This window comes from Salpingoeca rosetta, assembly GCF_000188695.1.
Source record: "Salpingoeca rosetta unplaced genomic scaffold supercont1.20, whole genome shotgun sequence".
NCBI lineage: Eukaryota > Choanoflagellata > Craspedida > Salpingoecidae > Salpingoeca > Salpingoeca rosetta.
In genome coordinates, this window is record NW_004754914.1 from 385,412 (window position 1) to 408,870 (window position 23,459).

The window sequence follows — 23,459 nt, forward strand, 5'->3', positions numbered from 1 at the left end:
TGCCTGCGTCCTTTTCGATCATCACCTTACGTGCCATTCATTCACTTAACGCTCTGTCACAGCTTGTGGCATAGTCATATTCCGTCTTTGCGTGTGTGCCTTCTTCTGTCTCACCATCATGTGTGTGTTTGTGTGTGTTGTGAGCATGATGAATGTGGCCATTCCTGCCGTCTTGCCGTCCTGTTGTAGTTGCTTTGCATTCTCTTGCTCTCTTTGACTCCCTTCTTGACTCTTTGACCTTTGACTGCTTGCCCCTCCCATTGCGTTGATAGTTTATGCTTCTGCGATGCGAGTGTCATGTGCCTGCGACCACCGTGTCACCAAGTCACTCGAAACCCTGAGCGCCCCAGTTTGATTGCCCGACACCATAAATCGCACGATGAGGACTGCTGTTGCTGTTGTTGCTGTTGTGGCGGTTGCGCTGCTGCTGTGTTCAGTGGTGGTGGACGGTGCCAAAGGGAGGAGGAAAGGACGACGCGGGCTGTCCAGCGCCACGGAGAAGGCCAAACACAAGTGCACGACATGCAGGCGCATCGTGGACGACTTCTTCAACGGTACGTGTGTGCGCGTGTGTGTGTGTGTGTGTGTGTGTGTGTGTGTGTGTGTGTGTGTGTGTGTGTGTGTTACGTGTGTACGCGTGTGTGTACGTGCATGGTGTGTCGTGTTCTCTTGCGCGTTCCACCAGCACCATTTCGCTTCCTGTGACTGTGGCTGCCTGTGCGTGCTGACTCTTGCAGGCCTTGAGAAGACAGAGAACGACATTGAGTTTCGCGGCGAGTCAAAGGGGTTCGTTGAACACTGTCGAGAAGCAACACGCCAAGTGGACAGGCGGCAACAGCAACACACTCCCGCAGTCACGCACATACATACACACTCATACACTCACGCACTCACTCATACTCTCACTCTCACACACATACACATATACACACACCTGCGCTGATAGGTGGACCAAGGACAATGAAAAGTTCCTCGGAAAGTACGCCATGAATGAGGCGCGGATGACAGTGGCACTCGAGGGCGTTTGTCAGCAAGACTACAAGTACGTGACCACGTGCGGCTTGTCCGTGCTGCTGCCGTGGTTACGGTCGCATGCCCTCCACCACTCACCCACTCACTCACTCACTCACTCACTCACTCACTCACTCACTCACTCACTCACTCACTCACTCACGCATACGCACGCGCACAACTTGCCAGATGCACGGAAGTGTTTGCGGAGTTGGAGGAGGACATCGAGGACTGGTGGACAGAGGAGCGGCCAGACGACACCACCACCCGCGATGCTCTCATAGAATGGCTCTGCATTGACAAACACAAGTACTGCTGCCCGGCTGGCACATATGGCAAGACATGCAAGGTTAGCTGGACATGTGACATGGGTACAATGTATCCCCATTGCTCGTGACCGTGTGCGCATGAGGTTCGTGCGAACCCTAGCACACCATCGCTCGTGTGCCTCTTGACTGTGCTTTCATGTCCCACCACCGCTCACCGCGCAAGTGCCACCTTTTCTTTCGACTTGTATATTGCCCCTGTGCCAGCCATGTGCTGGTGGGGCTGATACGCCCTGCTCTGGACACGGAACGTGCAGCGGTGATGGTTTCCGCCACGGCAACGGAAAGTGCAAGGTTGGTGTATGTGTGTGTGTGTGTGTGTGTGTGTGTGTGCGCGCGCTCTTGGTGCAGCACGTAACAATACGCTCACATCAGTGCACGGGGGCTGTCGCAAACAGGAGCAGTTAACATGTTGCTTGTCTCACCGCACATTCACCTGTATGTGTGCGTTCTCACCACCTGTATGTGTGCGTGTGTTCACGGTGCAGTGCACAGATAACTTCACGGGCCCCACATGCAGTGAATGCGCCCCAGGCTTCTACATGAACGAAGTGTGTGCCGTGAGTGTACACACACCACATTGTCGTGAGTGTATGTGTGTGTATGTGCACGCTTCTGGTTGCTGATATTTGGATTGCGCTGCAACAGCTACAGGGTGGCCAGACCACGTGTGAGCCGTGCGATGCTGCTTGCGAGAACACATGTACAGGTGCGGCGCCAGTTGGGCTGATGTGTGTGTGTGTGTGTGTGTGTGTGTGTGTGTGTGTGTGTGTGTGTGTGTGTGTGTGTGTGTGTGTGTGTGTGTGTGTGTGTGTGTGTAGTGCGCAGCGGACCCGAATTCGTGTTCGGACGACGTGAACACGTTCTGCAAGAACACGCCCGGATCGTTTGAGTGCGCGCCGTGTGATGCGGCGTGTCTGGACGGATGCTCCGGTGACGGACCACAACACTGCCACGCTTGGTTCGTTGACCACAATAAGTGTCGTCTTCCTCTCGCGTACAACGCGGCCTGCTCGTTCCCATTCGACCACAACGCTCCATGCTCCCTGCTATTGTCTGCCCTAATGCGTACACGAACCCACACACCCACACACCCACCCACACACACACACACACACACACACACCACCACCACCACCACCACCACCACCACCACCACCACCACCACTACTACTACTACTGCGTATGACCTCACGCTTGCATTGCGATGCTGACTGCTGTCGCCATGTCCACGGCAGTCGTGACGGTTACGAGCCCGCACCGGACGGCGGCTGCCGGGATGTGGACGAGTGCCTGGATTATCCCTGCACTGAAGGTTTGGTGGAACTGCCATCGACGAGCACTCCTCCAATTCGCACCAACACACACACACATACACAAACACACACAGACACACAGACGCACAGACACACAGACGCACAGACACACACTCACTCACTCATTCACTCACTCACTCACACACACACATACACATACACATACACATACACATACACATACACATACACATACACATTCACGTACACACTCACTCACACACACACACACCAGGCCAAGGGTGCGTCAACACGGCTGGCAGCTACCGGTGCGAGACGTGCCATTCAAGCTGCGATGCGAGCAGTGGCTGCTCAGGACCAGGGGCGTCAGACTGCACAGCGTGTGCTGCTGGGTTTGAGCGCGTTGATGGAGGTGAGTGGTGAGCTTGCGCGGCAGTTGCGGACGAGGTGTCCGGCAACAGCCGCAGTGCACCCTTCGTTGGGGCACAGTTCATTGTGTGTGTGTAAGTTTGTGCAAGCTCAAGTGAGTGTGCCGTCGCGTGCTTGATTCTCACCATGTTGTCTTCACTCCTGCACGACTTGGTCTCTGATCTGAAGCTTGCAAGGATGTGAACGAGTGCGAGGAGTTTGTGTGCGATCGGCCAAAGACCTGCACGAACGAGGAGGGCACTTACGCATGCGTGTGCAAAGGCCCGGCGGTTGAGGTGGGTTGGATCAATTCCTCATGTTCACATGCACATCAATCTTCACACACACGCGGGTGCGAGTGCACACACACACACACACACACACACACACACACACACACACACACACACACACACACACACACACACACACACACACCAATCACAAACCTTTCACACACATTCGCGTACACATGGTTGCAGGTTGAGAATGCAGACGGGACGGTGTCGTGCGCACTGCCATCTTGGTTTCCCTTCCGAGCAAACGACGATGATGACGCTGACGATGATGATGACAGCTCGGTTACCGTTACGCAGGAGCGCATCGATGCTGCTGATGTGGACGCATCCACGTCGCTTCAAGGTGAGACGGCGTGCAGGGTGCCGGTCGCAACTGCACTGACGCCAACATACCCACGCATTTTCATCTCTGTGCACGCATGCCACTTACGTTGGCCCTGCGTCGCTCTCGCATTGACATTTCGTTCGTGTTCGCACCACACACGTGCAAACGCATTGCAGGCAACATCACAGTTGGCTCCTCTGAGGGCAACATGAAGCAGTTGAACGTGTCATTTGAGTTGCCCCTCTTTGCCGACGCCGATGTGACGCCAGTCATTCGCTCCATTCGCCCCGTCAACGAATGTTGCGGTGATCAGGTGTGGTTTCATGCTGCTGCTGCTGTGGTGGTGATGTTGGTGGCGATAATTCCCTGTTGCTGTTCGTGCCATTGTGATTGGTTTTGCTGCTGCTCCGTCGTGTGAGCGCTGTGTTGCCTCTCGCTATTTCCGCCACAGCATCCACTGAGCCATCGCCACACTCCCACGCACCAACACAACGTACACGTGTCCCCTGTTTGCGCGTGTCCTGTGTGTGTGTGTGTGTGTGTGTGTGTGTGTGTGTGTGTGTGTGTGTGTGTGTGTGTGTGTGTGTGTGTGTGTGTGTGTGTGTCGTGTGTGTATGTGTACGTAGTTTGAGTTTCGGGTTGCACGCGTCACGCCCACCGGGTTTGCTGTCCTGATCCAGCGAACAGACTCACAGCAGTCGTGGGGACAGGAGCTTGTTGCCGAGTACACAGGTGTGTGTGTGTCTGTCTGTCTGTCTGTGTGTGTGTGCGTGTGCGTGCGCGTCCGTGAATATGTGCGTGCGTGTGTGTGTGTGTGTGTGTGTGTGTGTGTGTGTGTGTGTTCTGAATAAGGATGGCCTGGGCTCGAGCTGCTTGTGCCCTCACATGCCGTTTCTCATCGCATTCTTTTTCGACCACTGCCTGTCGCGCTCTCTCTTGACTTCACCAGCTGTGATGGAGAAGCAGACCACCAACGACAACGCTCCCTCGAAGGACGAGTTGTGACACACACACACAGCACAACACACGTACACACACCACACCACATTCACAAACACACTACATACATCCAACACACACCGCACCACAACCAGCCCAGCTCAGTTCAGTTCAACACAGCTCTTGTTTGTTTTGTTTGTGTTGTAATTCTTGGAATGAACACACCGCAACCAAAATGAAATGAAGCTGTTAATCAAGTGAGAAACAAAGACCCACCAACGCAAATTAAAATCAAAAAGAAACAGCTTGCACAATGCATCTCCTCCTTCCTACCTCACTGTCACCTCTCATTAACAGAAGATACACAAAACACGCTGGTAAGAAAGTTTTCTTCAAACAACACACACACACACACAGACTTAATACGAGCCGCCAACAATGATGCCATGGTTGGCAGACTTGTTGTTGTGCGACTGACTGTACACTTGTCCTTCATCATCATCAACAACTGCACCGCATCCCCGGTCACCGGTTCACGCAATCATTCCCGCTTCAGATCCTGGCGTTCAGGTCGTGCGTGGTATCCACACGGGTGGGTGTCGGATGACTGGGACGAGTTCATGAAACGCCTCGTACGCGCTGTTCATGCGGTTGTGTGCCACTGTGTACGCTGCCTGCACCCCGGCCACAGCCGCCCATGTCTGCTCTGGATACATAACAACAGCGCCAACCACCGCCAGCACAGTCGCCAAGAGCATCAGGCCAACAACGATGAGCGTCTTCTTCCACTTGTTCAGGAATGCGGCAACAACGCCAGGCGGCGGCGGCGTCACCACCTCATCTTCCTTGGCCGACGCAGCGCCGTCAACTGTTTCCGACGTGTTCGCAGTCGTATGGCTTGTCGTGGACGCCGTCTCAGAGTCGGCGATGGTGCTCGCCTTATCATGCATGGCCTCAGCACGCAGGCTCGCCAGCCGCGAGCCACGGCGCGAGAGCCCAAACACGCTGTCTGCAACCTCCGTGTCCCGCCGTGTCTCTGCGGCGTTGTCGAGATCGTTCATGATGGCGGCATCAGCGCCCGCACGCGACTCGCCGTCCTCCGTTGACGCAAAGTCGTGGATGGTGGCGTACTTCTTTACGCGGGACAAGATGGACCGCGTGGGTCCAGGTGATGACGACCTGGACCCCACAGGGGAGATGGTGTTCGATTGCTTCTTCGCCCTCGCTGCCGCTGTTGCCTTGGCCTTGGATGCAGCAAACGCAATGGCGCGGATCTTGCTGCGGAAGAGGCCACCAGGGCGTGTGGCAGCGGCACTGGCGCCGTCCTGTCCTTCACCTTCTGCTTGCTCATCGCCGCCTTCGCTTTCGCTCTTTTTCTTCGCGGCAGCCTTGCTCTTCAGCTGTCACGTGGCCACACGCGTTGGTGTTGTTGTCGTCGTTGTGTGATGGTGATGGTGGTGGTGACGGTGGAGGAGGAGGAGGAGGAGGAGGAGGAGGAGGAGGAGGAGGAGAAGCAGTGAGCCAACACGTTGCAAAGAGAACAGCACTGTACAAGCAACCCAACCAAACCAAAGACATGTCCACACAAAGCAGCCTCTTCGTTCACATCAGCAACACAGTGACTGGCATCCAAAGACACCAACACACCTTGCGGGCCCACCAGCCGCCCTCACGGCCTTTGGTCAAACGAGCTTGCAGTGAGGAATCGGCAGCGTTCACGCGTTGATCTGGCACGATGTAGGAGACAATCCAAATGCAGACGTGAATGTGTGAGCCAAGTGGTTGAGGGGAAGACGACTGAAACTACACTCGAGCGCGACGCAACACACGACGGGCACCGCGCTCACACTTGTGTATCCATGAACACATACACACACATGCACGTACACGCGCGCACAAACAACCATAAACTCTCTCACAAACTCGCATACAAAAAGCGCGCACTCACATGCAAAAGCACAAACACACACACACACACTCACACACTCTCTCATACACACACACTCATACACACACCTGCTTCCTTAGCAGACATGAGACCAAGCTCGTAGTTGACGCGCGCCTGCGATGCGCTCGTGTATGCCGATTCGTTGTCGCTCTCGTCCTCACGCCCTTCGGGCCCGGGAATGACCTGTGAGTGACCCGTATGGTCAACACTAGCGCCGCGGCTGTGCATGGAAGCTGTGCTCGGCGTGGCAGTGAGCACGCCCGTTGCATCGTCGCCATCCACCTCCTCCTCGTGACGAAAGTGGTAGATGCTCTCTTGGGAACTGCGCTCAGATGTCAGCACAATGCGGGGCGTGTTGGGCGCGAGCGAACCGTTATTGTCCTCGCTGTGTGCACCTGCAGCGGAGGTGGTGTTGTTGCTGGCACCAGCGGCACCAGCGCCCGCAATGTCGTTGCTTGCGCGCCTTGAGCTCTTGTTGCTGCTCAACACGCCCTGCAGCAGCTGGCAGTTCTCTGGCGCCTGGTCGCACCGGCAAATCTGCGGGTGCAGATTCGCCCTGAAAGAAGTGATTGCGGTCATGGCAGCCGCATGTCGTGTAAGTTGCTTGGTGAACATCGTGTGTGATGTCGGTAGTGCTGAGGTACCAACACGAAGCAGAACATCCTGTGCACACACATGTCGCAGACTCACGCGCACACAACATCCGACAACAACCACGACGACCATGTACACACACACACACACACACACACACACACACACACACACACGCACGCACGCACGCACGCACGCGCACACGCACGCAAACAAAACAAAACACACAAACACACAAACACACACACGCACGCACGCAGGACAATCGCATGAGTCATCAAGTGAACGCACTGTGCATTTGGGTCACTGCGCAGCTTCTTGATCTTGGGGCATTTGTTCGGGTTTGCAATGCCGCAGTTGCAAATAAGGCGGTGCAGGTGTGACACGTCTTGTAGCACCAGCACACTCTCCACAGATGTGGCGCGCGCACGTGCGGGCGGCGCGGGGAACAGGGAGCTGCGCGGACTAAAGTCGCCCGTCTTCGAGTCGGCGTCGCTCTGCGAACTCCGCGATCGCACCTGCTCCATGTCAAACGCAGAGTTGGTGCGACTCATTGGCACGGTCAGCATGGACGCAGACTCTGTCAGGCCGTCATCGTCGTACTCGTAGTGGTACATGTTTGAGCTGCGATGGCTTGCTGGCCCGCTGTTGATGAACGGATCGCGCACAGGAAGCAGGAAGCCCGTGGTGCCGGCGCCGTTCGTGTCTGTCGCTTCGTTCAGGCGGCGCAGTGTCTCCACCATCTCCTCATCGTCAGAGCCGCCAGATTCAAAGTACTGATGCGGGTCGTTGTCCTCCAGGAAGGACTCGCGTGCGGACAGACCGTCCGACAGAGCACGACTCACTTGCTGCTGATCCGCGGTTGTGTTTAGTGTGTTTGATGCGTTTGATGCGTTTGATGTGTTTGGTGTGTTGGGGTGTGTCCGTGAACGTGCGTGTGAGAATGTACGAAAACATGCCGGGAGGTCCAACACACGCACACACGCACACACGTGCACGTCATGGGTACGTGCATCCGTGTTCCCAGTTGCAGCACGACAACAAGCTGCGACTCGTCAACACACCTTTCCTCCGACGTAGGATTCGATATCATCATTGGACGTGACAGAAGATGTGTCAGAGGAGTCTCCCTGTGGTTCAACACACGAGTACGCACACACGATATGAACAAACGAGTCATGAACACCCCTCCTCGGGCCCTTGCCTGGCTACGAACACGCACGCAGAACGCACACACGTACACACGCACACACACAGAACACAACGCACAACCGTGCATTCCCTGCCATGCCACACTGTACCGACCTCGATCAGAGAACTCTGCAGGGAGCGAGCAGACTGGAAGCTGGAGCGGCGCAGCGACGAACGACGCGCGCCTGAGTTAAGTCGCAATGAATAATGGTGGCGTCGTGTTGGGTCGTGAGTGGTGAGTGGTGGTATCGATGAAAATGTGTGTGTGTATGTGTTTGTATGTGTTTGTGCGTGTTTGTGCGTGTTTATGTGAGGAGAAGAGAGATTGTGTGTGTGTGTCTGTGTGTGTGTGTTTTCGAAAGCGTGGTTGTGATGTTGAAGAGACGACGTGGTGTTATTCGACAGTGCAGCATTTCGACTGCCCACAAGGCAGGCTTAGGGAGCAACAAAGTACACGCAATCATGACGCAATGCTTGTCGCACCGAGGGCGGCAGTGGTCAACTCACCACGGACACGGGCCAGAGCCGAGCTGGTCAAGCTCACTTCAGAACGCCTGAGGATAACACAGCATCAACATGAGTGCGCGTGCGCTTTGTCGAGCAGACAGTGGATTTAAGGATCCAGCACCACACAGCGCAACTGCAGGCGGCAGTCCATCGCATGTGCATGCAGACTACACGTACAGACACACGCACACACAGAGACACACAGACACGAGAGACACAGACACGCGCACACACAGACACGCGCACACAGAGACACACAGACACACGCACACACGTACACATGCAACGTCAGGTGCACGTCTCCCGTACCTGCGTGACTCTTCGCTGCTTCGCGGCTGACGAGAGAGCATGGAGCGACGAGCAGGCTTCTTGTCCGGTCGGCTACTGCGACGCGCTGGCTTTGAATTGCGATGGGGACTGTTGGTCTTTCGCTCCTGCACCTGCAGACGCACACGCCTCTCCCCGCGCTTCTTGTTCTCGGGCTTGGCGGCGGCGGCAGCAGCGTCCACATCATCGTGTGCGTCGGTTGATGCGCTCACCACCTGTGCTTGCCCCTCCGTGGACGTGGATTGTTTTGGCGACGGCTCTTTGGCCTCATCACTTGGTGTCGTGGACTGCCCAATCGACCCATCGCTGTCGTGGCGCTGCGGCTGTTTCCCATCTTGTGTCGCTGGGTGCTGTGATGCCTCTGCTTGCTGTTGTTGTTGCTGTTGCTGTTGCTGTTGCTGCTGTTGCTGTGATGATTGCTGACGCTTATCGTGCTCGTGTGTCTCCTGGCGATGTGCACCCGCGCCATCAGACACGCGAGCGTCGTGTTCCCGCCCTTCATCATCATGCTTCGCGTGCTTGTGCTGCATGTGCTGCTTGGCGCTGTGATCATCACCATCGCCACTCGCCTCGCCGTCCTTGCGTACGCCGTGCGCCCGCGCGTGCGTCGAGTCTGTCTCGTCTGCCTCAATCAGTGGGCGCTGCTTCTCAAAGTTCATTGACGGAATGCGTTTCATCGCCACAGGCCGCATGGAGTCAGACGAGGCAGTCGTGTGCTCTGATGCCTGACCCTGCGATTGCCTCTCGTCCTCATCTGCAGCATTGTCATCCTCACCCCTGCGAATGCGTCAAGATGAACACGGCGGTATCGGGAATGGTCAGAGCGTGCAACCTCACTCGCGAACGCACAAGGTACAGGACATAAGCGCACATACAAACGCACACACACACTCACACACACAATCAAACGTACAATCACAGACGCACGCACGCAAACACACACACACACACACACACACACACACACACACAAACGTACAATCACAGATGCACACAAATAAACGTATGTAGATTATTACAAATTCAAAACACGCACACTCACTTGCTGGCGGTTTGCTTCCAGTCGCTGCGCCCTGACTTGGCGATGGGAACGTACTCGTACTTGCCCGGTTTGCGTTCAGGCACGCGGTGATCAGCCGCTGCCGCCGCCGCCGCCGAGGTGGCTGCTGCGGCAGTCCTTGACCCGTCACCGTTCAGCAGCGATGCGTCAATGTGCTCTGCATCCAACGAGCTCAGCACCCGCGCCGCATTCTGAATCGTCGACTTGAGCGTCGTCACCTGAAGTCACATGGTGTGTGTGTGTGTGTGTGTGTGTGTGTGTGTGTGTGTGTGTGTGTGTGTGTGTGTGTGTGTGCGTTGGTTGGTTGGTGTGTGTGAGAGAGGGTATGAGCGTTCGTTGTACTTGTGTGTGAGTGTGTGTGTGTGTGTGTGTGTGAAACAACTAAACAGGGTGGTAACCTTTGGATGCACAGCCAGAATATCATCAGCAGCGGCGCACGCTGTGCAAACCTTGCTGTGCTGCAGGCGCTCCAGCTCGTCATCCGACATGGCCAGCAGTGAGTTGAGCATCGAAGCATCCCTGTTTGATTGCAATGTGAATGCAGTGACGAGAGTGGATGAGGTGCATGAAGGCGGTGATAAGTACTCAATCGTGTGGCAAGGAAAATGGTTGGCAACAACGCAACGTTCGCACACTCGCACATGGACATGCACACGTGTATGCGTGCAAGGCTTGCGGACGCACTTTGCAGTTGCAAAGCTGTCGGTGCCGTGAAAGGAAGGCGCGGCCTGGTAACGAGAAGCAGTAATTGAGATGAGTTGCAAGATGTGTTGAATTGCAGTGCCCACCCACGTCACACACACACGCACGCACACGCCCATGCGCACATACACACAAGCATAAAGCAAGCAAAGACACACAAACACAGGCGCACCACAAAGGAGGAGATGTGAAGCTCCCTGGCCTCGGCCTGCTTGCGCTCGGCCCCAAGCAGAAGACTTGTCTGCAAGTTCTTGCCCTTGAGTTCCTCGATTGTGCTCTGCGCCTCAGCCAGCTTGTCGCGCAGCTGTTCAATCTCGCGGTCCTTCTCCTCCATTGTTTGTGTGTTCCACCTCAGTGGCGGCGGCGGTGGTGGTGGTGACCGCCCCAGCCCGCGCAAAGCGGATGCACCAGCACTGCCAGCACCGCGATGAGGGGTGGATGTGCCGGGTGCAGCGTTCTCCTTGTTGCCCAGCGGTGAGAGCACGCTGTCCAGGTGCTGCTGGCGAAGGAGACGCGCGCGGAATGACTCTTCCACGCGGCGTGACCGCTCGAGCGAGCTGCGAACCATCCTGTCAACCTCAGCAACAACAGGCGACACAGGCGTCTCTGTTGTGGAGGTGTTTGGGGAGGGTGGTGAGGTGTGATGACAGCCAAGGGGTGTGAGGAGTGTGCTGATGCAAAGAAGGCGAACAGTTGCGGAACACACAACCAACACCGAACAAAACGAACCAGCCTCATGCACATGTGCACAGGCAGCATGCGGTGGAAGCAAGCTCCTCCCGGCCGTCGCCACCACAGCCACCAACCATCCTGAATGTCCACTCACCACGGTGCAAGTTGAGCGGGCTGGCGGCGCTATTGACGGGGGCGATTGGGGACGGAGGCACGCTGTCGGCTGCAGCTGCTGCAAAACCAACACCACCATCGCCATTGATGTGGCTCATGTTGTTCACATCGCCAGCTCTGCCGTGCTTGGTTGGAGAGAGCTCGCCACGGGCCGCATTCAGGTCGCTCTCAAGCTCCTTGATGCGCGCTTTCGCCGCGTCCAGGTCACGATGCAGCTTCTCCGCCGTCTACATACATCAGCAACAACGGAAGTGGTGGTCATTAGTATGTGGGCGCGACTGCTAGAGCGGAAGAAGGAAACAAGAATGCATCTGCTCACACGCGTCACCACAGACTACCATGCGTTCATCCATACACACACATACACATCGAAGCACACAGACACACGCGCGACGTGGGTACCTTGACGGAGTTGAGTTCGCGCAAGCAGAGGAGTTCTGTCTGTGCAGCCTTGAGCGCCGACATCAATACTGCGCAACCGATGCATTGACAAACGTATGCATGAGTATGACAGGGTGCCGTAGCTTACAGCAACGTTTGATCAACCACACAAGTTTCTCACAACGAATGCGAATGGGACGAGAAGGGAGAAACAAAAACGTGCAACAAGTTACGCAGATGCTTGCGCTCACCCTCAGAATCAACGGTTTCCTGGAGGTGGTAGAACACAACGACATGGTGAAGCGAAATGTGAGTTTTAAGGTATACGGAGTTCAATCACAGAATGCATGCAAAAGTACGTCTTTACAACAACAAGCCAAACATGCTGTCAACACACACACACGCACACATACACACACACACGCAAACACATGTGTACGGCACCTCGGTTGCGCCGCTGAGCATGTCGACGACGTGGAGTTGGCGATCAACATCGCACCGCAGGCGATCCATCATGCCAGACCACGGCAGGTCGCTGTTCTCCTCGCCACCCTTGCCATCGTCGCTGTCATGCTCGCTGCCCGTGTCACCACCCACATCCTCAGCCCCACCTGCCGCCTTGTGCTTCTGCCCTTTCTTCTTCTTCTTCTTCTTGTCCTTCTTCTGTGGCGTGCTGGCAGCGCCATCGCTCACATCCTCGTCGCTGCTGTTCACCAGACCCTTGGCCCGGCGCACTGAATTCAGTTTCTCCTCCAAGCGATCAATGACCTTGTCCTTGCGACTCGACTCGCGCCGGGTCGCCTCAAGCGTGTGCTGCAGCGTGTCAATCTCTTGCAGCAAATCAACGTGTGAGCGCGTATCGCTTGGTGCCAGATCAGCAGCTGCGGCTGCCGCGTCCGCATCAACGTGGCTCGATGGACGAGCCGGCACTTGCTCAAGGCGGCTCGCCCACACCTCGCGTGAATCGCGGTGATGATGATGATGATGCTGATGACGGTGGCGGTGTTCTTCGTCGTTGTCGTCGTTGTCGCTGTTGTCATCGTGATCATCGTGATGGTGACGGTGATGGTGGGGTGTGCTCTCGTGCTTGGCATCCCCGTGTTCTTTGCCCCTGCTGTTCTTGGCCTGCGCATCATCATGGGCTGTCACCTCCTCATGCTTGTGGTGGCTGTGGTGGTACTCATAACTGGCACCGTGGTAGTCGTCATGCTCTTCATCGCTATCAACGTGATGGTGGTGGTGGTGCGAATGCGTGGTGTCTGCTTGCGCCTTGTGGCGACGCTGTTGCTCCTGCTTGTCCCGCTGCTGTTCCTGCTGGTGGTCCAGCAGTGCTACACCAAAGCCATCAATGTCGAGGCCTGAAACATCACCGTCTTCCTCCTCTGTTGTTGGCGCCAGTCGCTTCTCGCCACGCTGCTGCTGCTGCTGGTGGTGGTGGTGGCGGTGGCGGCGGTGGCGGCGGTGGTGGTTGAAACGAACAAGGCATGATATCGTGTGTGTGTGTGTGAGTGTATGTATGTGAGTGTGTGTGTGTGGTTGGGGAGTGAGTACACGGTGCCTGTGCCTGCGAGCATACATTGAAAAAGCCTGCACGCAATATCTTGTTGTCTTCAGGATAGCAGCTCACCTGAGGCTGGTCAGCGAGCAAATCGGCCAGCACCGACCCGTTGGCATCTGTGAGCACCACGCTCGGGTGCCGTACAACCTTCCCATATGCATCTGAAAAATGGTACGACGCATGCATTGTGAGTTGAGGCAATTAGGGATGGTTTGGTCACTTGGGTTCTGGCATGCGGTCTCTCCCCATAACACACACATACGCACACGCACACACACATATACACATACGCAAACACAAACACACAACTACACAAATACACGTACACAACACACACACACACAAATGTACACAAACACACAAATGTACACAAACACACAAACATAAACACACACACACAAACAATAACACACACAAATAACACAAACACAAATACACACAGTGCAAAGCATTCAGGTCCACTCCAAAATACGAAAGGATCACATTACGCTGTATCACGATACAATAAACAGAGAAGAAACAAAGCCGGGCCAAAACATCAAAGACGCACCGATGCTAAACCGCTTTGGAGCAGTGTCATCGCTGGAAGCATCGGCAGAGGTCTGCTGCACATCATCCTGCCCATGCTTCTCTTGATGCTGCTGCTGCGGGTGTTTCATGTTCCCTGAAGCGCCAGCACTACCACGAGCTGCGCCCTTCACCTTGGCCACGGTGCGGTGTGCAGCTGCAATGGCAGACTTGCCCGCATACACGTCGCGTTGCACAGCACCACCGGCACCAGCACCGGTGTCGCCACCATTGGCGTTGTCGTCGCGGTCATTGTGTGTCTCGCCGTCGCTTTCCTCGGCAGAGTCGGAGGTGGACGCATTGGCCTGCTCCATAAACCCTTCTTTTGGCTGTGTTACGGTCTTGAGGCGGCTCGGGTGGACAAAATCACCATACCCGGGGTCGCACACAAAGTACCGGTAGCCGTTGATGGTGCCGTCACAGCTGCCATGGCGCTTGTGGTGATAGATGACGCCACACCATGTGCGGCTCGACAGGATGCCTGGTGGATGCAGGAAGCCACCATCGTCATCATCATTGTCAGCGCCATTGCCATCATCGTTGGCGTTGCCATCGCCACAAGCACCAGCAACCTTGTCCAGTGGCCCAATGAACACGAGTTTGCATGCAAGCAAGCCGTCCACGAGATACGTGCCGCCCTCAACAAGGGACGAGGCAGCTTGCACCGTGGAGTCAACAGACAGGCGGCGGTTGCTGGTGTCATGTGCAACATGAGCGCTCCCATCACCATGCTGCTGCTGCTGCTGTTGCTGCTGTGGTTGTTGGTTGACACCGACAGTGAGCTCGAGATTGGTTTCGCCCGGGTCAAGCGACTGGCTGTTGTGGCGGAGGCGGCTGTGGCGGCCGCGACTGCTGCCACTACTCTTCGTCATGCCCACCGCAGCGGCAATCAGCTCCTCCTGGCTCAACCGCTCGTGGTGCGCAGAGTCACCGTCCCGAAGATACTCCCCGTTGCCGTGCTGGCCACTGTGTGTGCCGTTCTGTTGTTGCTGCTGTTTCTGTTGCTGCGTGTGCTGTTTGTGCTTGTGCTGGTGGCCTTCGCCCTTGTCAGCAGTCTCTTCGTCTTGATCCTCCTGGTCAATCATGGTCTTGTACATGCGGCCAATGGGGCAGTAGTCGTCCACCATGTCCTGGTTTGCTGCCAGGGCCGCTGCAGTCAAGCGGACAACCTGCGGCTCGCCCTCACCTCCGTCGCCACCATCAGCAGCACCGCTATTGGTGTCTCTCTTGTTGGCCTTCTTCTTGCCTGATGTGGGGCTGCGGCTGCGGTGCTTGTGCTTGTGCTTGTGCTTTCGCTCCTGCTCGTGGTCGCTGTGGTGATGCTTGTGATGGCGATGGTGATCATGCCTGTGCTCCGTGTCCTCTTCTCGCTGTGCTGTCTTCTGCTTCTCCTGCTTCTCCTGTTTCTGCTTCTGCTGCTGCTGCTTGTCACGGCGTGGTGAGCGGGCCTCTGTGCCGTGGTGGCGGTGCCCATCACCATCATCGCCATCGGCACCATCCCCGTCACCGTGGTTGTCTGCAGCGTCGCCACCAGCCGCGTGCTCCGTGCGCTTGATCGTTTCCGTGGAGAACGACTGGCGGAGGTTTGACGGCTTGACGGGTGATGTTCCTGATTTGTTGCCTGCGCCCTTGCTGTCGCCCCTGTTGGCGAGCTTCCGCTGCATGATGCGTCGAAGCAGAAAGTGCGCCTTGTCCTCCTTTGCCGCCTCAATCGCCGCCGCCCGAGCTGTGTGTAATTTGTATGTGTGTTTGTGTGTGTTTGTGTGTGTGTGTGAATGTGTGTGTATGTGTGTGAATGTGTGTGTGTGTGCGAATGTGTGTGTGTATGTGTGCGAATGTGTGCGAATGTGTGTGTGTGTGTGTGAATGTGTGCGAATGTGTGTGTGTGAATGTGTGTGTGTGCGAATGTGCGTGTAAGAGTGTGAGGCGGAGGTAGAGGTGAAGAAAGCAGATTTTGAGGCGAATGTGCGCGACAAAACAGCTTGAACAGTTTAAACAGTTTGAACGTTGAAGGAAGAATATGCAGGCAAGCGAAAACAACGAGATGTGCATGTCGCACCTTCGCTGGGCGATGCAGGGACGCTCGAGCTTCCCTTCTCTCCCTCATCTGCCTTGTGCGGCGACGCCCTGGTTATGCGCGCATGTGTGTTTATGTGTGTGTGTGTGTGTGAGTGTGTATGTGAGTGGGTGGGTGGTGCAAACATGTGCCCATGTGTGCGTGTCAACTCAACGCTCGACAGGTTGTCCCATGACTACACAGTCGTGGTGTGGAGAAGCGCAACAACAGCAAAATCACATGCACACACACATGCACACACATACACAGAGCGCGGGGTGACGTACGGGTTTGTGCGCGTGCGAGAGGAGATGGAGACGCCGGCGAGGTCACAGAGGGCATCAAACTTGGCCGCCACCTCGTCAAAGTACGGCACTGGTGGTGATGGTGGTGGTGATGGTTGTTGGAGCGTTGTGATGCGTTGAACAAGGGGGTGAGGGATGGAGATGGAAGAGGCAAGATGTTGGTGGATTAAACAACACCACCAAACAACGCAGAGTAGTTGCGTCAGCAGGAATGTGATGTGAGCTGACTTTTTTTTGGGGGGGGGGAGGGGAAAGAGGGTTGCGATATGGGGAGAGATGTGACATGGGGATGGGTATCTGTTGCGGCCTAGCAACCAGCACCGCGCCATGCATGACTCTCGATGCGTCTCACCTTTCGCTGCGGCGAGGATGGGCTGGGATGTCAACGTCAGCTCCTGCTGCAGCTGTTGAAGATTGGAGTTAATGGAGGCGTTGGAGGTGTTGCAGGTGATGAATGTGGTGGATGTGGTGGATGCAAGAACGGGTGAGAGAGGATGAGCATCAAGAACAACTACAGCAACAATTACTGTCATCAACACAGAGACTCCAAACCACAGGAAAACAACCACAGGCAGAGCACACCCAACTCCGTGGGCACGCAGTCCCAATGCCTGTGCCATTGCGATCACCAACAGATGCGTACCCGCTTGAGGGAGGCGCCGGCGGAGATCATGACGGTGACGCGGTTGAAGAAGCGCCGCACGTCTTCCACCAGGCCCTGGCACGGCACACACGCAATTTAGACGGCATTGGCGTGTGAATCAACCCAAGCAGCTGTCAACTGCATGCAGCACACAGACTCTCTCAGACGCACTTACTCAAACACCCACCCACACACCCACACACACACACTCACACACACACTCACACACACACACTCACACACACACACACACACACACACACACACACACACACACACACACACACACACTCACACACACTCACTCACTCACACACTCAAACACACCCACACACACACACACACACTCGCTCGCTTCTTCGACTCCTCCCCCAACAAACTCCTCATTCGCCCCTCAAACTCCTCACTCGCCCCTCACCAGTTGCTCCTGCGTGAGGTCCCGTGTTGGCATGACGGTGAGGGCTGACATGACCTCGCCGGCCGCCTGGCCCAGCTGTGCGTTCATGCTGTTGCGCTGCTTCTGCCGCTGCTCGTGTCTGCGCGCCTCGGTGCGTGTGTCGGGTGCAGAGTCGGTTGTGTCTGCGCTCGACGCACTGATGACCCGGATCACCTGCGACGCTTGCGAGTTGGCTGTTGTCGGGCGTGATGTCTCCGCTGCGTCGCTCACGTGCGCGTCCTCGTGAAGTGGCGAGCGCGGCTGCTGCTGTTTGCTGCTGTTGTTGTTGTGGTTGTTGGATGCTGTGGCTTGTTCTGAGTCGACAGTGCTGGGTGCATTCGACGACCAGCGGGCGCGTTCCTCCGGCCTGCTGCGCGGCTGTCGCTTCAGCGGCGACGGGTTGCGGAAGGGGCTACTGATAAACCGCCTGTCCCACGTCTGCTCGGCCTTTGCTGTCGCTGGTGGAGAGACAGCAGAGGACGGTGATCGGCGTCGCCGCTGTCGAGCGTGGCGTGGTGACAAATGGCCTGTGCGACCGTTTGCCTGCTGTTGCTCTTGCTGTTGCTGTTGTGGTTGCGGTTGCGGTGGCTGTTGGTCTTGTGATGCGGGGTCGTCGCTGCAACTTGGACACGGCTGTTCAGCCTTGGCCGCTGCTGCTGGTGTTGGCTCGCTCTTGTCCTTGCTTGCAGTGGCGGCCTTTAGCTTTCGGCGCTGTTCCCGCCGGTCCTTGGGCGGGTCCTTGAGCTTGAGCTTGATGGAATTGCCCTCTTGGGTCTCGTGTGTGCTGTGCTCTTGGTGCTGGTGCTGTTGGTGGTGGTGGTGGTGGTGGTGGTGGTGCTTGTGCTGCCTGTGACGGTCGTGAGATGACGACGACACAGTATTCGCAGCATGATGCACGTTGGAGTCGTGTGCAGGCGACACGTTTGGTGGAACGTGGGTCGCCATGGCGTTTGCGTCGGCGAATGCGAGCGCGGTGTGAGGGTGATGGGAGAAGACCGGTGAGGGAGGCGCAATGGATCACAGAGACGTGTGTTGGTGGTGGTACGCAGTGGTGGTTGTCGTTGGGAGAGCCCAGGCAACCAACGGTTTGGGAAAGTGAGAAATGATGATGGGTGCAGTGCTCGCTCTTGACGCTCGGGTGTGTGTGTGCGTGTGTGTGCGTGTGTGTGTGTGTGTGTGTGTGTGTGTGTGTGTGTGTGTGCTGTTGGTTGTGGGTGTTTGCTTGCTGTGGCTGTGAAATGATAATGAAGAGCGCGACCAAGAAGAAGCAACAGGTGGCTTGTGGCTGGTGTGTGCGTGTGTGTGTCTGTGTGGTTGTTGTCTGTGTGGTTGTGGTTGTGGGGGGGGGACGAGATGGAAGTGGCTGTGGCAACGAAAAAAAAACCAACGATCAAACCACGGCCTCAAACAAAGGCTCCTTCAATCCGAGCCAAGCAACCAACGTGCGTGCGTGTGTGCGATGGCTGACCACCGATGAACACACTCAACCAGCCACCCAAGCAGCAAGCGAACACACACAACCCGGCGGCGGTTTGGTTTCGTGCTGCACTGGTGGTGCCTTGCGTGTGGGGTGTGTGATGGTTGGTGGTGGCTGGGTGTCGTCATCACAAAGGTTTTCGCCACGGTTCGCACCATCAATACGTGGCGTATGACAACGCACCTGACAAACTCGGGCACGGACGATCCCTCAAGGCAGTGTGTGCCTTGAGCCTTGTTGTTGTTGCTTGCCTGACAAATCTCTAATCGGTGCCTCGTTGTGGTCGTTGGCGGGTTCTGTGTGGTTGGTTGCAGAAAGAAAAAGTTTGGGTCGCCCAAATTCGTTTATTAAATTGGCATCGAATCGCAGTTTGTTGTTGTGGAGTGCGACGACACAACACCACACACAACACAACACAACACAACACAACACAACACAACACAACACAACACAACACAACACAACACAACACAACACAACACACACAACACAGCACAACACAACACAACACAACACACAACACAACACACACAACACAACACAACACCACACACAACACCACACACATAAAATGATCACACAACACAACACAACACCACACACGATCACGCATCATAACGTCGCTTGGTGTCGAGGTTAGTCTGCATGGCAAGAGCGAGGGAGCGAAACGCCGCAGAGTAGAGGGAAGCATGGAGCGAGTCACGGTGGTCGTCTGATAACAGCTTCAATTGGTCTGTGTGTAGCGCTGCTGCGTACGCCATGGAGAACAAGCTTGGCACGGGCCGCAGTGATGGCGTGCGCACTGTCGCAAAAGTGGAGGTGGCTGGCGCTGCGAGAAAAGAGCCGCTTCGCAGCCCGCGCTGTTCCCGCCTCACACCGCCGTGCCTGCACAAGTAACCGAAGCTGGCAAAGAGGTTGCAAAACACGGCAGCATGCCCGCGGTGCAGTGCATCTCCAAAAGCATGCTGTGAATCCGTGCGCGAAGGCGGCGCCGTGCTTGCCCTCGTCCTTGTTGCCGTTGTTGTTCCGGCCATGCTTGGCGCAGCGGGCGCAGCGGGCACAGGGACATTGGCGCGAAGCAGCCGGTATGCGGAGACAGCATCTTCCGTCTCCACGACATAGTGGCGTAGCACGCGCTGCAGGGATGCCACGTAGGCACGTGCAGCCGCATCAAAGTGCAGCAGAGGGTGCGAGCACAGGTCCTTCAAGAGCAGCTCCTCGCACGAGGTGGCGCCCTTGGTGACAGCAAGCTCAAGTGCACTGTAACCTGGCATGACCATGCGCGTGGCGCCTGCATCCACCAGCAGCGCCGCAGCATCTGCATTGTCTTGCAGGATGGCCTCATGCAAGCATGTGATGGTGCCGTTAACAGAGGTGAACGTGGCGTCTACCTTGGCACCACGCGCAAGCAGCAGCCGGATGCATTCCAGGTGCTGGCGCCTCGGTGCTGGGTCATCTTGGCTTGGCATTCCACGTTGTGTGGCTGATGGTGTCGGTGCTTGCGACGACTTGGTTGTCCTTGTGCATGGCCTCACCCTCCCTGTTGCTGATGCTGTTGCTGTTGCTGTTACTGTTGGTGTTGGTGTTGCTGCTGTGACCGCCGCTGTTACTGCTGCTGCTGCTGCTGTTGCTGCTGCTGCTGCTGATGTTGTTGTTGTTGTCCTTTCTGCTGTCATTGCAGTCATTGAATCCACTGCTTCCGTTGGTGCAAGGTTCCTCATTCCCATCTGCTGCGAGTCCGATACCCCCATGCCTTGTTGGTACACGTGGCGATGACGGTCAATGTTGAGGAACTGGAGGTAGCTTGACGGATCCTGCGCTGCAGCCACAACGAGGCCTAGCGGAGTCTCGTAGTAGGGGCGATCAAACCGGCAATCTGGATCACAGCCTGCGTCCAAGCACGCCTGCAGCTGAGCCGCATCGCCAAACACGAGCGCCAGCTCAAACACGGCATCCGCCTCTTCCCATGATTGTGTGTGTCTTCTGGAAGCTGCAGATTGTCGCATCTCTCCTGACCGGCACTGCTGCTGCTGCCATCCCTGTCGACGATACTGCTGGTTTTGAAGCTCTTGTGGTTGATCCCTGTGCCCTTGGCCATGCTGTGCCGTTGTTGACCTCAGCAACGCCGCTGAGGGCACAGGCTGTCGTTGATGTCGTTGTCTGTGTGATGGCATGGAGCTGTAAACCTTACCCACTGGCAACATCGCTCCTCTCCCTGTCCCTTCTCCCCCACCATCATCACCTCCCCCATCATCATCTGTTTGGCTTCGTCTCGCCTCCTGCTGCCATCTCCAACCCACGCTGCTCTTGTGTACGCCGCGCTGCTGCCTCTTCTTCTTCCTCGTCCTTTTCCTCCTCGTCATCGCCAACTCCGTTCTGGGCGATTGCTGAAAATCTTCCAGAAGTTTTCCTCATTGCGACACCGCTTTTGTTCTCCTGGATTTGCGTTCGCCATTTACCACACACACAGCAAGCCACGCCGCTGCAAACGAAGAAAACGAGAAGGTGCGTGTGTTGGCGTGTGTTGGAGCGCGTGTGCGTGTGGCTGCGTGGTGTGTTGGATATGCTGGAGCGTGTGCTGCAACGTGGCTGCCTGGTGTGTGTGCGTGTGTATGTGTTGCGTGTCCTTATGGTTCATCTGTTGCTTGCTTGCTTCACTTGTCGCTTTGTCTCACGCTTGTTCATTTTTCACTTATTTAACGCCGTCTGTCCACCTCTTTCTACCCCCCCCCCCTCTCTACCTCTACCTCTCTCTCTTCTCCCTCTACCTCTTCATTTGCTTTTCTCCTGTTGACACGGAAACAGCACCACCCGAACCCGACCCGACAGCAACGATGGCGTCTCTCATGAAGGCAACCCGCGCGGCATCCCAGGCTGGCCGTGCTCTTGGCGCACGCGCTATGTCGTCGCAGACCCCGCAGATTGACGTTGAGGGCATCCTGGCCAACGCCGGCCTCACGGCAAAGGACGTCAACCAGGGCGTGTTCACTGGCAAGTGGCAGCAGGGCAAGGGCCAGGAGTACACCTCCCTGGACCCAGGCACCAACAACGGCATTGCCAGCGTCTCCTACGGCACCCCCGAGCAGATGGAAGAGGCCATTGCCGCCGCAAAGGAGGCCTGGCCCGAGTGGGCAAAGCTCACCATGCCCGCCCGCGGCGACATTGTCCGTCAGATTGGCGACGCCCTCCGCGAGAACCTCGAGTCCCTCTCCCAAGTGGTCAGTTCAAACGTGTGATTGCTTTGTTTTTCGTGCATAATATGCAATATGCAATTGCCTTGGCGTTACTAGCTGGACATGTGTCGCCTTGTCATGGTCTTGAACGGCAACAGCAACGGCAACGGCAAAGTTCTGCTGCTACTGCTGCTGCTGCTGCTGCAGTTACTGCAGTTACTGCTACGTGCCACTGCTCACACGAACCCGCTTTTCTCCTCCGTGTGTTTCCGCTCTACCCATCTTGTTGTTGATAGCTGACGCTTGAGAACGGCAAGATCCTGCCCGAGGCCCGTGGCGAGGTGCAGGAGTTTGTCGACATTTGCGACTACGCTCTCGGCCTCAGCCGCTCCATCAACGGCAGCATCCTCCCCTCCGAGCGTAAGTAGACTAACATAAAGTCAAGTCTGTGCGCGCGTGTGTGTATGTGTATGCAGCGTGTGCATCATGTGCGTGTGTGTGCGCACATGCGTGCATACGTGTTGCCGCTTTGCGTGTTATCGCTGTCCGTGTTGTGGTGTATCATCTTTTTTTTTCTTTCTTTTTTTTCCTTTTCCTTCAAAGCTCACACGATTTTTACCTCACCCTAACCCACCCACCCACTCCTCCATTCCTCTCCTCTGCCAACGTTTCTTCTTCTTTTCCGCCAGGCCCTGACCATATGCTCATGGAGCAGTGGAACCCGCGCGGTCTCGTTGGCATGATCACCGCCTTCAACTTCCCTGTCGCCGTCGCCGGCTGGAACCTTGCCCTCTCCCTCGTTGCGGGCAACACGCACGTCTGGAAGGGCTCCCCAACCACCCCACTCACCAGCATTGCCCTCACCAAGGTCATGGCCGAGGTGCTTGAGCGCAACAACATCAACCCGGCCATCATCTCCATGGTGTGCGGCGGCGCGGATGTTGGCCACACCCTGTGCGCCGACCGCCGCGTGGACCTCCTCTCCTTCACGGGCAGCACCAAGGTCGGCCGCGAGGTTGGCGTCACCGTCCAGTCCCGCTTTGGCCGCTCCCTGCTCGAGCTCGGCGGCAACAACGCCATTGTCGTCATGGATGACGCCGATC

General features: G+C 56.4%; 4 protein-coding genes across 5 annotated transcripts in view; 2 read left to right on the forward strand and 2 right to left on the reverse strand.

The window, feature by feature from the left end:
* Positions 1 to 379: 379 nt before the first annotated feature.
* PTSG_07576 (uncharacterized protein) lies at positions 380 to 4,889 on the forward strand (the record flags this gene model as incomplete). The annotated part of the gene is made up of 14 exons (XM_004991315.1): positions 380 to 554; positions 738 to 786; positions 947 to 1,042; positions 1,201 to 1,360; positions 1,545 to 1,631; positions 1,826 to 1,888; positions 2,159 to 2,298; positions 2,576 to 2,652; positions 2,889 to 3,026; positions 3,212 to 3,318; positions 3,505 to 3,664; positions 3,823 to 3,959; positions 4,273 to 4,378; positions 4,596 to 4,889. The coding sequence occupies 14 exons, from the start codon at positions 380 to 382 to the stop codon at positions 4,649 to 4,651; spliced, it is 1,551 nt and encodes a 516-aa protein (XP_004991372.1). The 3' UTR covers positions 4,652 to 4,889.
* Positions 4,767 to 19,518, reverse strand: PTSG_07577. Of its 2 annotated transcripts, XM_004991316.1 has the most exons (24): positions 19,367 to 19,518; positions 17,689 to 18,553; positions 17,271 to 17,345; positions 16,980 to 17,031; positions 16,610 to 16,697; positions 16,326 to 16,393; positions 14,250 to 15,992; positions 13,769 to 13,860; positions 12,586 to 13,566; positions 12,393 to 12,411; positions 12,163 to 12,230; positions 11,741 to 11,987; positions 11,087 to 11,520; positions 10,897 to 10,940; positions 10,662 to 10,731; positions 10,195 to 10,430; positions 9,135 to 9,929; positions 8,826 to 8,872; positions 8,433 to 8,503; positions 8,192 to 8,257; positions 7,419 to 7,978; positions 6,602 to 7,089; positions 6,233 to 6,312; positions 4,767 to 5,985 (listed from the first exon to the last, which is right to left on the reverse strand). In XM_004991316.1, exons 2-24 carry the CDS (start codon positions 17,773 to 17,775, stop codon positions 5,152 to 5,154), a joined length of 7,245 nt encoding a protein of 2,414 aa, XP_004991373.1. In that variant the 5' UTR covers positions 17,776 to 18,553; positions 19,367 to 19,518; the 3' UTR covers positions 4,767 to 5,151. The 2 variants fall into 2 exon arrangements, with proteins under 2 accessions (XP_004991373.1, XP_004991374.1); XM_004991317.1 differs by lacking the exon at positions 19,367 to 19,518 and having other exon boundaries at positions 17,689 to 19,119.
* Positions 19,519 to 19,713: 195 nt separating this feature from the next.
* Positions 19,714 to 21,613, reverse strand: PTSG_07578 (uncharacterized protein). Its single transcript, XM_004991318.1, has one exon. It carries the CDS (start codon positions 21,544 to 21,546, stop codon positions 19,789 to 19,791), a length of 1,758 nt encoding a protein of 585 aa, XP_004991375.1. The 5' UTR covers positions 21,547 to 21,613; the 3' UTR covers positions 19,714 to 19,788.
* Positions 21,598 to 23,459, forward strand: part of PTSG_07579 (aldehyde dehydrogenase 7 family) — a 3,534-nt gene continuing 1,672 nt past the window's right edge. The window contains exons 1-4 of the mRNA XM_004991319.1: positions 21,598 to 21,688; positions 21,989 to 22,401; positions 22,653 to 22,776; positions 23,046 to 23,459. The exon at positions 23,046 to 23,459 is cut by the window's right edge and continues 77 nt beyond it. Coding sequence (XP_004991376.1) covers positions 22,018 to 22,401; positions 22,653 to 22,776; positions 23,046 to 23,459 — 922 coding nt within the window. The 5' untranslated portion in view covers positions 21,598 to 21,688; positions 21,989 to 22,017. The remainder of the gene's footprint in view (positions 21,689 to 21,988; positions 22,402 to 22,652; positions 22,777 to 23,045) is intronic.